This window comes from Cucumis melo, chromosome 11 (assembly GCF_025177605.1).
Source record: "Cucumis melo cultivar AY chromosome 11, USDA_Cmelo_AY_1.0, whole genome shotgun sequence".
Lineage (NCBI taxonomy): Eukaryota > Viridiplantae > Streptophyta > Magnoliopsida > Cucurbitales > Cucurbitaceae > Cucumis > Cucumis melo.
The window spans coordinates 20,103,366-20,119,693 of NC_066867.1; the positions used below are offsets into that span (position 1 = coordinate 20,103,366).

General features: G+C 33.4%; 1 protein-coding gene across 1 annotated transcript; it reads right to left on the minus strand.

The window, feature by feature from the left end:
* Nucleotides 1-4,989: 4,989 nt before the first annotated feature.
* On the minus strand, nt 4,990-9,556 carry LOC103490599 (U-box domain-containing protein 13). The gene is made up of 4 exons (XM_008450178.3): nt 8,825-9,556; nt 7,955-8,071; nt 6,975-7,427; nt 4,990-6,459 (listed from the first exon to the last, which is right to left on the minus strand). The coding sequence occupies exons 1-4, from the start codon at nt 9,095-9,097 to the stop codon at nt 5,326-5,328; spliced, it is 1,977 nt and encodes a 658-aa protein (XP_008448400.1). The 5' UTR covers nt 9,098-9,556; the 3' UTR covers nt 4,990-5,325.
* Between the last annotated feature and the right edge of the window lie 6,772 nt (nt 9,557-16,328).

Consider the following 16,328-nt stretch of genomic DNA (forward strand, 5'->3'; position numbering starts at 1 on the left):
TTTACATTGTAACATGTGGAAGTAATTGAATTTAGGGTTTTTCATATTTGAACCAATTTTGACGTTTTAGTTGGATGTTATTATAATATATATATCTTTCGATTCTTAACTAACTGTGGGATATAGATTCAAGTCGGTGCATAATCTATCAATAGAAAATCTTTGAGTTTTCTTCTTCCTCCTTTTAAAAAGTCGATAAGGTACTTCCTCTTAGTACCTTCTTCATATTTTAGCTAAGTTATTATAGAGCAGGAAATCAAATACAAAAGAAAGAGAAACTAGGAAGATAAAAGATAGTTTACATGAAAGCATTGAGTTTTAAGGAAATCTAGATAGGGCTAATGGCTCGAGAAGAGAGCTTTGATCTCATACACCTGAATTTAGTAGTAATTTAAAAAATGATATAAAGTATCAAGAAATTAACCATAAAATGAAATTAGGACGGAGTCTTGGAGTCTATATTAGCAAATAATCTTAATGATTCACATTCTGTCTAAGTTTTTTTTAGGGTTAAAATAGCATATTTTAATCTCTTTGTTTTCATATTATGTTAGCCTATTCTCCCATTTTAGTGTATGTCATTAAATCTCAAACTCAATCCTTGACAGTTAATTTTCATAATCGACAAACATGTATATACTTTGTATACAAATTTTATGGAAGTTTAATTTATATATATATATATATATATATATATAGTTTGCGCGTAAGCAGTGTAAAGTTGGGGGAAAGGGGAGGTCGCCGCTGTCCCAGGGTTGATTCTACTATGAAAAAGTTGTCTGTCAAAAGCTTTAAACAGCCCACAACTCTCTTTAATGGTGGTTCCCCATTTCTATTCCCTCGGTAAAGAAAAATTCACTCTTATTCTTTTCATCTTTTACTTCTTTTACCTCCCTTTTTTTCATCATTAATTTTTAACTTTAATTACTTTATTATTTATTTTTTTTTCTTTGTAATGATAGTTGTATTTTGTTTTATTTGTTTTTTTTTCATGCTACGTGTATTTATAAGAAGAATGTGATATGACGTTCATATTCTTTCTTCTAATGGGTAAAAAAGAAAAATAATCTAATTAATAACTAAGTTAGGACTAAATCTAGTTGGATTAGTGATCAACTTTATTTTATTTTGTCAATTCTTTTTAACTATTTCCTTTGGGACTCCAAATTTACTCCTAACAAGTAAAGAAACTAAAGGTGAAATAATTCGAGGATTGAGATTATTCAACCTTGAATTATTATGTATTTCAATAATTAGGGGAGATAGAAATTGAAAATGGAGATTTTTCCAAAATAAAAAAGAAAAATGGTTAAAAAGGGTCCAATTAGCTAAAGTTTAAATTTATGAATTATTAAAAATTTAACCTTTTATTAAAAAATATGTGGAGTGAGAAAATGTCTTATTGGGAGAAGATGTCAGGGCACAATTAAGTTATAAAATTTAGGGTTAACAAGAATTTTGTTTTAGAGTGAGAGAGAAAGAAAAAGAATACATGCCAAGCCATGAATGGAATTAGGGAGATGGTATGGAAAATTTTTCATGGCTGCCAAAATACGATAAAATATGTTCTTCGATAAATGTGTAAACTTTAATATTGTTTACTATTAAAGTCGAGTTGTTTGATACTATAACTTATAAAGTTGATGGATCAAACACTCTTAAATTGATAAGATTTTCTATTTTTGGATGTCAACATTAACGTCAAGAAAGGAAATGAAAATTTGAGTGATTGTTGGTTATCGTGATAGGTAGGTTGAAACAAGAGGGAAGAAAACAAAAACGTACCAAGAAATTAAGGAAATACTATAGTTCCATAAATTGTGCTATGTTATTATTATTATTCATAGCTATCCCATATTTTCAAAAAAGGAAAACCAAGAGAGAAAAGAAAGTAGAAGTGAATATATGAATGAGTAAATTCTAGAAGAAAAATTCTGTGTCTGTCTGTGTCTCATATGAAAATGATGATGTATTAATTGTTTGGTTGTTCCATTATATATACTTTTTTATTTTATCCAAAAAATAAAAATAAAAAGAGCACATAAAAATATATTAATTGAATGCATGGGATGATGAGGACGTAAAATAAAAGAGAAAAAGATATAATATATATATGTGTGTGTGTGTGTGTGTGAGAGAGAGAGAGAGAGAGAGAGAGAGAGGGAGAGAGAGAGAGAGAGAGAGAGAGAGAGAGAGAGAGAGAGAGAGAGAGAGAGAGAGAGAGAGAGAGAGAGAGAGAAGATTCTGCCAACTTTATTTCAAATATATATATAAGAATGATTAATATGTAGTAAAGAAAATGAATGATAAAATAAGAAGAGTACTATTACTAAGGGGTTTGATTGAGGATTTGGTTTTTTGGGTGGGAATTTGAAAGTGCTTTATTTTATTTTTTTCAAAAGAGGAAGAACAAAAGCTGTCAACACAATGGAAGGGGAAGGGAATAAAGTGGCAAACAAAGAAAAAAGATTTGTGAGAGTGGTTTGTTAGAGCATAATATCTTCATTTTTTACTTTGGAATGTCTTGAGTTCGTTCTGTGGCGTTACGAAAAATCTAGTTTTTTGAACATAACTTTGAATTTGTTTATATTCTGAAAAATTCCCTATGATAAATTGTTTTTCCTTTATCCAGTAGACATAGCTAATATACTGTTACTGAACTACGTATATTTTTGTGTTGATCTTTATACGTTTTTGTAATGCTTAATTGTTGATTTTGTGATAGTGTGAAACTAATAAAATAAAATAATATATCATCCAATGACGTGATAAATACTAACAATGTTACAAGAGCTGATAACAATGATAGGGGAAATGGGCTATTGATGTAAATAACACTCAAATATTTATGGAAAAAGAGTGTGGCGGATGAGCTTTTGACGTTAGAATAAGTATATAATGTAATGTAATACAAAGTCCATGTGTTTGTATTAATTCAACATATTAGGTCTAATTTATAATACCAAACCGATCATTTTGTTTGCAGGATTTTACAAAAACACTTCAACATCTCATTTCTATTTCATCGTCGATTCGTCAGTCATCCTGACGCCTCGATTCCTTCCCAAACATAGCTTTAGTGATTGTAAAGATGCGAATGGAAATGGGTGACAGAGAAAAGAAAGGAAATGAAAGAGAGATAGATAATAAAAAAGCAAAGGGGAAGAGCAGTGGGAGTGAGGGATAAAGAGCAATCAAAGGAAATTATGGGCACGGAAATTTATGGCTTTTTCATGGACTGACCCACACGCTTACGCTCTCTCTTTCTCTTTTCTTTTTTTCTTTTCTTTTCTTTTCTTTGCTCTTCTTTTCTTTTTCTTTTTCTTTTATACCTAATCCTATATTGTTCTTGCTTTGGCTTTTGGTTTTAAAAGCCAATTTCCCTCTCTATCTCTCTGTCTCTTCCTCCATTTTTCTTATTTAAATACTAATATTTCAAATACCTTCTCATCATTCAGATTTTGTTTTGTTTTATGATAATTTTGATCAATGTAAATGCTCGATTAACTATGGTCTATGTCGTTCAATGTGAATGTTAGTTTGGTCTTGTTGATTTGTTCGTCTATAAATTGGTACTTTAATTTCTTCGAACACCTTTAGGCCCTTGTACGTACCAATACATGCCACAACAAACATTCATAATTAATTCTTCTTCTTTCTTACAAGGTAAAAAGTTTGTTTTCTCCATTTTCTCCAGTGGTCAAAAGACTGTGACCACTTATGCATAGTTCTAACATCTTTCGAATTTGGCATGCTGAATTTTCCTACTGCCCAAATTAACATTATTTAATGTATATTAGACATCACAAACAAATTATTTTGGCCTCTCAAATGATTCATCTTTCCTACAAGCCACAAGCCTAAGATGTTTTGCAATAAAATTTTGGTTCGTCGTATACCCAAAAAAAGATGTGCGTGTTTTCATAAAAGGTATTTTATTTTGTTCTTTAAGGTTAGTCAACATGAGACACAGACTTAATAATATCAATAAATACCTTTTTATTGGCGAAAGTTTCAAATCTTCACTCATATTTCATATGTGTAATATGGAATTATAAAAAGAATAGAGAGAAGAAAAAAAAAGTCTATAAGACATATCTAAATATAGGGTATACATCATCTAAGCAAAGTCTGTTCTGTAAAATTACTTTTTCAAAATTCAATCATCTATTCAATTAATGACTTTTTCTTTTCTAAATAAATAATAATAACGGTATAAGTTCAAATGGCATTCCAATCGTGTTGAGATGGGTATAATTGGTCTTCTGGTCAAAGAAATAATGATGTTGTTTTGGAAAATAAAAAGGGTTAAATAAAGAACAAACCATTTAAAAAGGAAAAAGAAAAAGAAAAGGCAAAAGTTTATTAAAAAGCCCAAATTTCCTCTTTTTGTTTTTAATTAAATAAATTCAATTAACATTTCAAAATAGATTTATCACCTGAATGAGAAAGCACAAGCACGGTTGCCCAATTTCCCAAATTTTCTTTTTTAAAAATTTCAGGCCATTCAAGTTTAAATATTATTTTGGTTTATGTTCAATGAAAATAGATGGTTTTGATCATTTATTTTCATTTTTATTTCACTTGTAAGAGATATAATTAGTCATTTTTTAAAGTTAAAAAAGAAAATGAACCAAAAGATTAAAAAAAAAAACATTTAAACCTAAATTTAATTTGCTTAGTATATGCGTAGATAATTTAAGTAATTATTTATAGCTAATTAATGGGGGGAAAATGTGCCAACAAAAAAGTAGGGAAAAGTGAAATTCAGATTTAAGTCAACGTACCATGCGATGCGTCGTACATTGACTTGCCCACTCAACTTCCAGAAATCATACGTTACTTACTTACCCACAATTTTCATCAATCATCTTCACAAGGCAACGCTGAAACGACGTGTCGGCAAGGCGGGGCTGTTGGCCGGCGGCTGCCTATTTCCTTCATCGGCAAACCCAATTCTATGAAGCAGTAGTAAAATATTTAGAAAAGTGATTCAAAATTGTCGGCTAATTAATTTGCCCAAATACACTGCAGTAGTGCAGTTTATATTCGATTTATAATCATCACATCAATTTACAAATTCTCTCTCTTCATTCAGATTTTGAGGATGAACACTGTTCTACTTCCTAGTAATGTAGTCTCATGATCATCCATGGAAGTTAAGTTCCTCTCGCTCAAATTAAAAGAAGGAATCTATAATTTACAGATTAAGTTTAGCTGGTGATCTTCCACCTCCATGAACAAGAGCTGCACTCCTTCGATGTGTATGATGAAATAAAGAAAGAAACCCAACAATGAGAAAGACAATGGGAAGAAAAAACCTGGTCAGCTTTCAACGTTGCCGATTGCGGAAGGTGGTGGTATTAACGGCTGGGATTGAGACTGAGATTGAACCTCAGCCTCTTTCTGCAGCTCTGTAAACCTGTTTATTTGGTCAAGCAATTGGGTTGCTTTTCGCTTACCTCGGTCTGTTCCATTTTCTGCCATATCCATAAGCAAACCAATCACTCCAAGCTCCTTTGCTTCGACAAGATGTCGTTTGTCTCCCATGCAAAGATGCACCAAAACTGCAGCTGCATTTTCCCTATTCCTAGGGGATCCTGTTCCAATGAGATTTACTAAAATGGGGACAGATTCGGCTGCTCCTATTGCAGCTCGTCCTTCGGAATTGCTGGCCAGTATGGCCAATATTGCTAGGGCCTCATCTACCATCCCTATTCTAGATTCTGTCAACAGCTGCATTAGTATGGAAACAACACCGCCCCTGACTGCCTTTATCTTGTTCCCTTGGAAGAAACATAAGTTGAATAGAGCGGTTGCAGCATCCTTCTTCCCCCTTTGAGTACCTTCATTAAGTAGTGCAATAAGTGGAAGAATGGCACCCGATGCGCCGATCATTATTTTATACTCGTCTACAACAGAGAGACTGAAAAGAGTAGCAGCAGCATTTTCACGTGCTTCCATACTCCCCCACTTCAGCACATGGACTATGGCAGGCGCAGCCCTACAGGCCATGATGCTTCTCTTATTATTGTCACAAATTGATAGGTTAAGTAATGCTGTCACAGCATGTTCTTGAGTGAGGGGGTCTGTTGTTGAAAGGAGATCAACAAGAAGAGGGATTGCACCAGCTTCAGCTATGGCTACACGATTATTTGCATTGCGTTTGGCTAGAAGGCGAATCTCACCAGCAGCAGATCGCTTGTCTTCAATGTTACCTGATGTGAGTTTGTGGAGTAGAGCTTCATACTTAGAGCGTTCAGCTGGAGTCAACTCAATTGGCTGAGAACTGCTGGAACGTTGTGGTGGTTCGATCCCATTGACCTCGCACCATTGAGCTATGAGACTACGTAAAACATAATTTGGTGTAAGAATTTTGCTAGTGAGAACTTGTTGAGTTTTTGGGCATGTCATGTGTCCATCTGCCAGCCACTTCTCAATGAAACCACGTTCATAGGTCTACCAAAAAGAAGAAGGAAACTGCATTAGGAAAATTTGGAGCATGATCAACATGTTCAGTTTTATTCCTAGTGATGGATGCAAAAAATTCAATAGAAGACTAAATTGAGAGTTATACATAGAGTATCAACTTGTAAGTGAAGTCTAAATAGGACTAAGAGATAAAAATCAATCCTCGATGCAGCTTCATATCTTGGCCTCTCATTTCTCCAGGAAAATTATTTGATGTATTCAGGAACTAAATTGAGAGTCCCAAAAAATAACAACTTAACATCTAACCATTGAAGAAAATGTAAGACTATTCAATAGATGTTCTAATTTTCATTGAGTATCATCTAGTAGACACTACATAATTGAGTCAATCTAAGCAAGAGACCTAGTACCTCCCCTAAGGTTAAAGATTTGATATCCCACACAACTGGGATGGTGGTTTGTGGTAGCAACCTACTTCTCGTCTAGAGAAGAAAACTACGTTCAACTAGAGGTAAGAATTAGGCAACAAAATATGTAAATACCTGCCCTGTAGAGACAATGACGGGATCTTTCATCAAATCTAGGGATATGGGGCATCGAAAGTCTTCAGGTATGTGAAGGGACGATATATCTTTCTTACGAGCAGATGCTTGTCCACCAGTGCGAGGATGACTCTGTTCTTTTGAAGAAGCACCAAATTCAGGGTTTTCAGTTAGCATAAAATCTTTTATTCTCTTCAATAGTATTGACATTTTCTCAAATCTCCCTCCTGGATCTCCATCACTAGCCGAAACCATTTCATGTAAAGCAAGAGATTCTTGAGTAAGATCAGCTATATCCATCAATTGCAACTTCTCAGCCAATCCTTTCAAGACAGAAGGATCGGTAGCAACATCTCTGTTGTTATAGAGAGAGTTCAGGTTAACATACAGCTCAGCATCTTGTGTGTCATTCCTTTCTCTAGCCCTTTTGAATTGAGAGAGAACAAGGTCAACCTGGATGCAGAAAGAGTTAGATATGCATATATCGGTATAAAACTTTTATAGGGCATTCAAATCTCATAATATTTTTAGAGTTTGTTTGGATGGTTGAAATGTACTCGGGATTACAATGAAACGTTAAGAATTTGGAATAGGATTGTGAAGCGTGAAAATAGTAGAAAGGAACTGGGTTGAAAATTTTAGGAAGAGAATGTTATAGGGATTACAAACCGACCCCAGAGCCCTCAATCCAAATATAGACCGGATTAGAATCCATTACAAACCCATCAGCGAAAAAAACATATGGAAGAAAACAAGTTGATGAAAACACTGAGGTAATACCTAATTGTTAAGCATCTACTTCCATGGCACACGATTCAATCGGTAAAGATTTGAAGTTAATCTTTCAACAGCAAAAGTGGTAGTAAACAAGTTCCATGAGTGAAGAAATACAATATTCTTAACTTTATAGTCTCCTTTCTAGGACATCATTTCAAAGATATTAAGAATAAAAAGAAAAAGAGCAATGATAAATCGTCTACCTGCTCCTTGACTTCATCGGATATGTCAAGAGCTTCATGTGAAATTTCATTCAGAGCTTGCTCCAGTCTTGCTGTCACCTTGTGAAATTGATTCAAAATATGCTCTCTCTCCAAGGCCTGCAGTTTAAGTTGAGATACATATTAGATCAAGGTCAGTAGAACAAAAATAAAATAATGCGTTGATAAAGAAAGAAAGGAGAAATTATCTTGATTTACTGCTGACATTCATCTCACATCGATTTTCCTAATATTCAGAAACTACGACCAATTAAGAATAAATTTAAAATTTAGGCGCAACCGAAATCATATAGTCACGCAAGCTTAAAATCAAGTCCAGATCACGTAGAGTAAAACCTAAAGAAATCGAAAATCACAATGTAACCGGCATTATTTATAAATTAATACTTAGTTGAAGACATTGCAAAACAAAAGAGCCAAACTCGGCTGCTAACTTAGACCAATGTTTGAACTCGAATTTCCCCAAATCATCGTTCCATAGTGCAACAATCGCAGCATAAATGTCGCCTGATCGAATTAAATTTAAAGCATTAGCACAGGTGTGGCTGAACCGCGATTCTCTTTTAATGGAAGGCGACGATCAAAACATTATTTCAAGAAGTGTAAAATCCCAGTTATCAACCCAATCAAAATGTTATGTTCCGAAAAAGCGAAGGTAAGTAGCTTCTGAAAATCACAATAGCCGATAATCCGCGTTCGAATTCTATCATTCTCCACTTAGCCAAACAGATATCCAAAACAAGAAAAGAGAAAACTCTAATTCCGAATGAAATTCACCAATTCGCAACATCATAGAACAGAAAAAGCCACGCTAATCAAACAAATAACACACAAAGAGTGAAGTAAACGCACCAGATAAATCTTGCTCCCCTCGCTCCCATGTCTAAGCAACTCCTTCGTCGATTCCAGAGCTTCCTTCAACGAAGCAAGAGCTTTAACGGTATCATCCGGCAACGGTTGCTTCATATCCCTCATCTCTTCAAACATTGGGATCAACAGCTTCAGTCGCCTAGCTAAATTACAATACTGCTTTCTGACCGCGTACCTGAAGTCAGAGATTGAAGCAACATCGTTCACCAAGTCGATCAAACTCCGAAAGGAGCCGCCATTGTTATGTTCCTCCATAATCTCTCAACCCAAACAAAAAAATCTCTAAAAATAACCGCCTACAACAAACAGAAACAAACAAAGGGAAACAAAATCGCATCAAATCCTCCAAAATCTTTGCGTGTTCGCCAGCCAAGTCTCGCCGTGATGTTGAAAATATCTTTCCATAATCGCCTCCGTGAGAGAGAATGCTTCCATCAAGAAAAACGAAGACTCAAGAAAGAGAAAGGAAGAGATACCGGAAGAGAGCAAGATTTTTCTTCTTCTTTTTTCTTGTTAAATTACACTCCTAATCCCATTTTGATTCTTTTTTAATTCGTAATTAAACTTTCAACTCCTTCGACCTAATTGGGTAACGAAAATACATACTCTTTTAATCTTTTTTTCTTTTAACCATAACGAGTTTTCTTTCTTAACTTTAAAACGTTTTATCCATTCCTTCAAACTATTATTTTCGGGTTTGATGAAAATTTAAAGTTTTTTTAATTTGTCAATAATTTTTATTTACATAATTGTTGTTTAATAAAAAGTTGTAAGTTTAAAAATTATAAACTAATTCGAGACTACGAGGCGGCTGGGTGAATTAGCCAACACGGCAGCCGTGAGTCAAGGTCAGGGCGTAAACAATGGGAGTCATGCGATTTGGGCGGCGCGGGGGAAGAATTGGTAAAAGTGGGCTTGGGTGAAGGGGGAGGGGGATGGGGGCTGGGTCAGGTCCAAATTTACAAATAAAATAATTGTGGGGGCCATTTTGAAGTGCATTTAACTCTAATACCTAATCGTTATTTGTATGGAAAAGCAAAAGGGTAATTAGCGACGGCAACAATAATTAAATGTTAATTAATTGACATTTTATTGTTTTATTTCCCTTTTCCTCTCCGTGTCACATCACTTCCTCCATTGCTTTCGTAGACCACTCGATTTAATTTATTTAGTATATTTGTTGGTTAACAATTTAGATCTACCTTGCGCTCATTTAAATTTATTTGGTAAATTTGTCTTTTTATTCTCTCATTTTAGTATTATTTTAAATAACCTAATCACATTTTTTAAGTAAAATTTATGTTGGACATTTCTCTCCATTTTTGTTAATTTAAATTTCATGTAATTTTTATTATTATTATTATTATTGTTATATATTTTTATTTATATTCGTACGGCATTTTTTTTCTTTCTTTTTTTTTTTTTACTATATTTTGATCTGAATTAAGTTTTATTCTTTCTATTTTCAAGTCAATTGGAAAATAAAAAATCATTATTCAAAACCTATAAACTAAACCTAATATCTTACTTTATAAAAATGTTTCAACAACAACAATATTATAATATAGAAGTCTACCTAATGTTTAAATAACACAACCTTAATATTAAGGTATTAAAAAAGATACCTGGTATGGAAGAATGGCAAAATATATTTATAACTAAGCTATATAAAAAAATCATAATTCAAGACAAATGTTTCGTTCCTTATTTTACATAAACTAAAAAATAAACAATTCGTCTTAACCAACTTTAAAATACAAGCTTACAAACGCATTTTATATTTATTTAATATTTCCTGTTTTTTTAAGTATTCAATAAAAATTAGGTTAAGTTTTGCTCGTATATGGCACAATTTTCACCAAAATTTTGTTGTTTGAATTTCATAGTGATTCGAAGTATTTAGTTATTAATTTGTGAAAAATCGAGAGTTTAATTGTACTTCCAACCTTTTAAATTCATTTTAGAAATAAAAATTAAACAATTATTCCAAATGTAATGTTTTTAAAATTAATTTGTTTAAAAATGCATTCAAATATAAAAATATTAGGGACGAAAAATTAAAAAGTGAGAATAGTTGATTGGATTCGGTCAGAAACGTAATTTGAGTCAAACAAATCAAACCGGTCCAAAATTAAGGGACCCAATTCCTTGATGATCAAACCTACACCGTAACCTTGATTAAAAAAACAAATGAAATAAAATAAAATAATAATAATCGGACGGCTAAGACCATTCTCAACTTTTGAATAGATCCAGATTCTACACAAAAAAAAAATGGACTTTTTTGTACACATGGGCCACATTCACTTTTAGTAGTTGGAAAATGTTGACTTGGTGCAGGCGTGGAGGGATTTAATTGGCTAAAACTTGAACTCGGTTAAGTGAACCTTTGTCCAGTCGCTTCTAAATGCTTGGAAAGTACAATCAATTTACCCGATTGAAAAAGCCCATATGCCACGTTTAAATCATCCTGCCGTCCAAATTATCCTTCGCTAATTCTGATCGTTCAAGTATGCACTGCTTGATGAGACAACAAACTTTGATTTTAAAATAGAAGTTAGGTAATGTTTAATTATAATTACTGTATAATAAACAAGATTAAATATAATGAAATAGAGTTAGACTTTTTATTGCTTTTGATTTATTACGTTTTTAAGTTGTACATTTTAGACTGCTATACTTCATTTCCATTGTTCTCATTTTCACGTATGATTTAAGTATAAAATAGGCATTAGTTTTGACTTAATAAACGTGAAATAACGCATTTGCTGGTTAAAGCTTTGATATAATCAAGTAAATACCTAGTTTACTATAATTATTGTGGTTGAATAAGACAAAATTAATAGAAAATCGTTGCTTTATAATAATTAGTATTACAATATTTATTATTTTGTCTTTTACATCTTTTCGATGGTGCAAAAAATGGAAGAAAGACCTACTTTCTTGTAATATGAAGATAAATTCATTTAGGGAGAGAAAAAAGTGATCCATGTAACTCATGATGTTGCTACATGCACTATTGTGACACTAAAACTATTAGATAATAAAAGTGTGAAATCTTTTAGTTAGTAGGATGGATGAATTTTTACTCTCTAAAGCTAAATTAGAATAAACTTTCGGTGATCGGTTGAACTTGCTTTTGGATCAACATACTTTCTAGAGCTATTTTCAGTTTTGTCACTTTTACTCTTGTAACTTATGCATTTTGATCTAAAATGTATCGTATAAACACTTTAATATGCATCAATTAGCTATAAATTATATATATTTCTTTTTAACTAAATGTTAAAATTTTAAAATTAACGTTTTTCATTACCCTTACTAGAAGTAAATCGGTAGTCTTTGTAGTTTGTGCATAATTGTTGTTCTTAGGTGATATATTCATTTTAAAATTCAAGCATACTCATAATAACATACTTTATGCTTATTTATTGCACAAAGTTCTTTTTACATTAGATTAATATATAAAAAACGTTATGAGCTTTTAAAAGATGCAATAGTTATTTTTTCTTTTAAATTCAAATTTATTTTTGTTATTTTTTAATCTACATTATTTTGGTGAACTAAATTTTGAAAATTTGAAAAAAATAAATAAAATGAAGAGAAAACCATATAAATAGCAAAAATAATCGATAGCAAACAGAAAAATAACAAATCTAAAAAATAATTTGATTTATAATAAAATTGGCTGCTGAAGATTTTTTTTTAACTTTTTTTGCCCGATTATACCCCTTTACAAAGGTCAATTCCTCTCGATATAAAATACCACATATCACGAATAGAATATTGTATTTGTAAACAACATTCATTTTTGAAAAATCTTAACTAAATATGATATTTTTTTTGCCGGAGAAGATTGTACCAACATCTCCAATATAAGGCTCTAGTTTAGACTAGATTTACGAATTATTAGGATTTAAATAAATTAATTAACAATTTTTTATATTTCTATAATTCAAGATACATATATTTAGTGACGATTTGAATTTAAATTTTAGATAATACCCATAAAATAATAGCAAACGTAAATTCAATACCTTCGGATTCTTTATATTTCATACTAATTATCAAATCTTAAATAATACATAATACATATTTTTAATAACAATTTGAATTTATATTTTATATCATCTCCTAAAATCGTCAATTTGAATTTAAATTTTACCTCATATTCCTAAAATAATGTCTGTTGAATAAGAAATTTAGGCTAAAATTCAATTGAGCCCAAAAATAAGCTTAATTTAGCCTAAAATAAAATATGACCCAAATCCATGTGATTGAGCCCATGGGTATGGTCCATGGACTAGAGCAGACTCAAGTCCATAAAAGCCCACCAGGGAACTCTATAAATAGAGGAGTTCTCTTCATTTGTGGGGGTTGAAATTTTTTGACTCCATAAGGTCTAGAGAGGATTCTCCCAAGAGATAGAAGCCTCCTCAACTCCTGAAGTCAACCAACCTCGAAGATCAAAGTTCTTTGAAGATACAAACTTTCTTCCAAGACTCCAACTTCAAAAACACCCTCGAAGATTGAAGCTTCTTTGAAGATACAAACTTTCTTCCAAGACTCCAACTTCAAGAACACCCTCAAAGATTGAAGCTCCTTTGAAGATACAAGCTTTCTTCCAAGTCTTCAACTTTAAGAACACCTTCGAAGATTGAAGCTCCTTTGAAGATCCAAGCTTTCTTCCAAGTCTCCAACTTCAAGAACACCTTCGAAGATTGAAGCTCCTTTGAAGATCCAAGCTTTCTTCCAAGTCTTCAACTTCAAGAACACCCTCGAAGATTGAAGCTTCTTCGAAGATACAAGTTTTCTTCCAAGACTCCAACTTCAAGAACATCATGTGCTTCGCTTCCTCAAATCAAGCGTAAGCATCCAGACGAGAGAGAATCAGAGGATCAAATTCTAGAGATCGAACCACATCGCATCAAATCAACATAAATGCAACATCAACACAAGTTCAACTCCACGAATCAAATTTCTTCGGAAATCTCGTGTGAACAATGTCAAAAATAAATTTAACTCTTTCACATTATTTATTCTTTAAACTATTTATCAAAAAATAGAGATAAACAATATATAATACATGTCGCGACGTGATCGCGACGCGGAGCGGCTGACATCCCCAATCATTTAATCTTTAATATTTAAAAGGTTTGGAGTCGCCACCAATCATATTAAGGTGTGATTGGTCACCACAAAAAAAATTGGTCTACTTAAATTCAGATTTAAGGTTCGGGAGTCAGTTGTGTGTAGGGAAGGTATTAGCACCCTACAACACCCATAAAAATGATTATGTTCACACAACAAAAGTTTTTGTTTGATATTTTTTAAATGTCCCATGGTTATCAATTCATAACTAAAAGAACTAAGTCTGAATTGATGATTATATGGGTGGCATGAGAGCCATTAGAAAAATAGAATTTAATTTTTATTTAAAAAGACTTTCTTCCAAGTCTTCAACTTCAAGAACACCCTCGAAGATTGAAGCTTCTTCGAAGATACAAGCTTTCTTCCAAGACTCCAACTTCAAGAACATCATGTGCTTCACTTTCTCAAATCAAGCGTAAGCATCCAGACGAGAGAGAGTCAGAGGATCAAATTCTAGAGATCGAACCACATCGCATCAAATCAACATAAATACAACATCAACACAAATTCAACTCCACGAATCAAATTTCTTCGGAAATCTCGTGTGAACAAATTGGCACGCCCAGTGGGACCTCTCTACCTCTCATCTCTCTCTCGTCATCCAACTACAAGAAAATCAATGGCAACAAATAAGGCTGCATCCAAATCTTCTGCTGCAAGTGACTCTTACATTGGACTTGTCACCCAAAGTCACTTAAAGAGAAGCATGCAAGAACAAGAACAAGGTTTTGTCCTCAAGAAGAAAAGTTTGGAACAACTGATAGAATCTCCTAAAGGCGGGATCATCATCAGAGATAATCCTTTGTTCGACAACTCTACGCCTGCTTCTAATCTATCAGACAAAGAATCACACCTTGAAGTAGTGTCTGTCATGATGGTAGATGTGACAGCTGAGGCAACCATGGCAGAGATGGAGAGAAAAATAAATTTCCTAATGAAAGTTGTTGAGGAGCGAGATCATGAAATCGCCGCCTTGAAAGATCAAATGAAGGTTTGCGAAACTGGTGAGTTAAGTCAAACTCATGTTATCAAAGCTACTGATAAAGGGAAGAATGTGGTGCAGGAAAATCAACCACAACAACAATCAGTTTCTGTTGCTTCTCTCTCAGTTCAACAGCTACAGGATATGATCGCGAATTCCATTAGAGCTCAGTATGGAGGACCACCGCAAACTTCTTTCATGTACTCTAAGCCGTACACCAAGAGAATCGACAACTTGAGGATGCCACTTGGGTACCAACCTCCAAAATTCTAGCAATTCGATGGAAAGGGCAACCCAAAGCAGCATATCGCCCACTTTGTCGAAACATGCGAAAATGCAGGATCAAGAGGAGACCAACTAGTCAGGCAGTTCGTTCGAAGCTTAAAAGGAAATGCTTTCAAGTGGTATATTGATCTAGAGCCAGAAGTAATTGATAGTTGGGAGCAGTTGGAAATAGAGTTTCTCAACCGCTTTTATAGCACTAGGCGTGTCGTCAGCATGATGGAGTTAACAAATACAAAACAGCGAAAGGGAGAGCTAGTCATCGACTACATAAACCGATGGAGAGCTCTAAGCCTGGATTGTAAAGACAAGCTCACAGAATTGTCTGCAGTAGAAATATGCACCCAAGGTATGCACTGGGAACTTCTCTATATTTTACAGGGAATAAAACCTCGCACGTTTGAAGAATTGGCAACTCGCGCCCATGATATGGAGTTGAGTATAACCAACAGAGGAGCAAAAGATTTCTTGGTTCAAAGAACGAGGTGTGACAAGAATGAAATCAATGACACTAAAAAGATTGCAAATAGTGTCCTAAACGAGTCTATGGTTGTCCAAGAGACTCCATTGAAATCTTTCTCTAAAAGAAAAGAAAGAAAATATGAAAGAAATCATGATGGCGATGAAAAACGACGCCCAACTCTTAGAGAAAGACAAAAAAAAGTTTATCCCTTTCCTGACTCTGATGTTGCAGACATGTTGGAGCAATTAATTGAGAAGCAACTTATTCAGTTGCCAAAATGTAAATGACCGGAGCAAGCAGGAAAAGTAGATGATCCTAACTACTGTAAGTATCATCGGGTCATTAGTCACCCTGTTGAAAAGTGCTTCGTATTGAAGAAGTTAATTCTAAAGTTGGCTCGTGAAAATAAGATTGAGCTGGATATTGATGAAGTAGCTCAAACAAATCATGTTGCAGTCAATATGACTTCAAGTGTTTCGCCATCAATACTGCTTTATGAACAAAGGGAAAGTTTGATTCAATTTGGGACTTTCGAACCTATACTTGTTCGATTCCAGCAAAAGATCATGACGTCGAACTCTCAAAACAAAGAAGAGCCAATTGAGGAT

Coding starts and splice junctions, on each gene's coding strand:
- LOC103490599 (XM_008450178.3), bottom strand. CDS start 9,097: ATGGAGGAACATAACAATGGCGGCTCCTTTCGGAGTTTGATCGACTTG. Junction 8,072..8,824: donor AGGGGAGCAAGATTTATCTG/GTGCGTTTACTT, acceptor CTTAAACTGCAG/GCCTTGGAGAGAGAGCATAT. Junction 6,460..6,974: donor TCATTGTCTCTACAGGGCAG/GTATTTACATAT, acceptor TCTTTTTGGTAG/ACCTATGAACGTGGTTTCAT.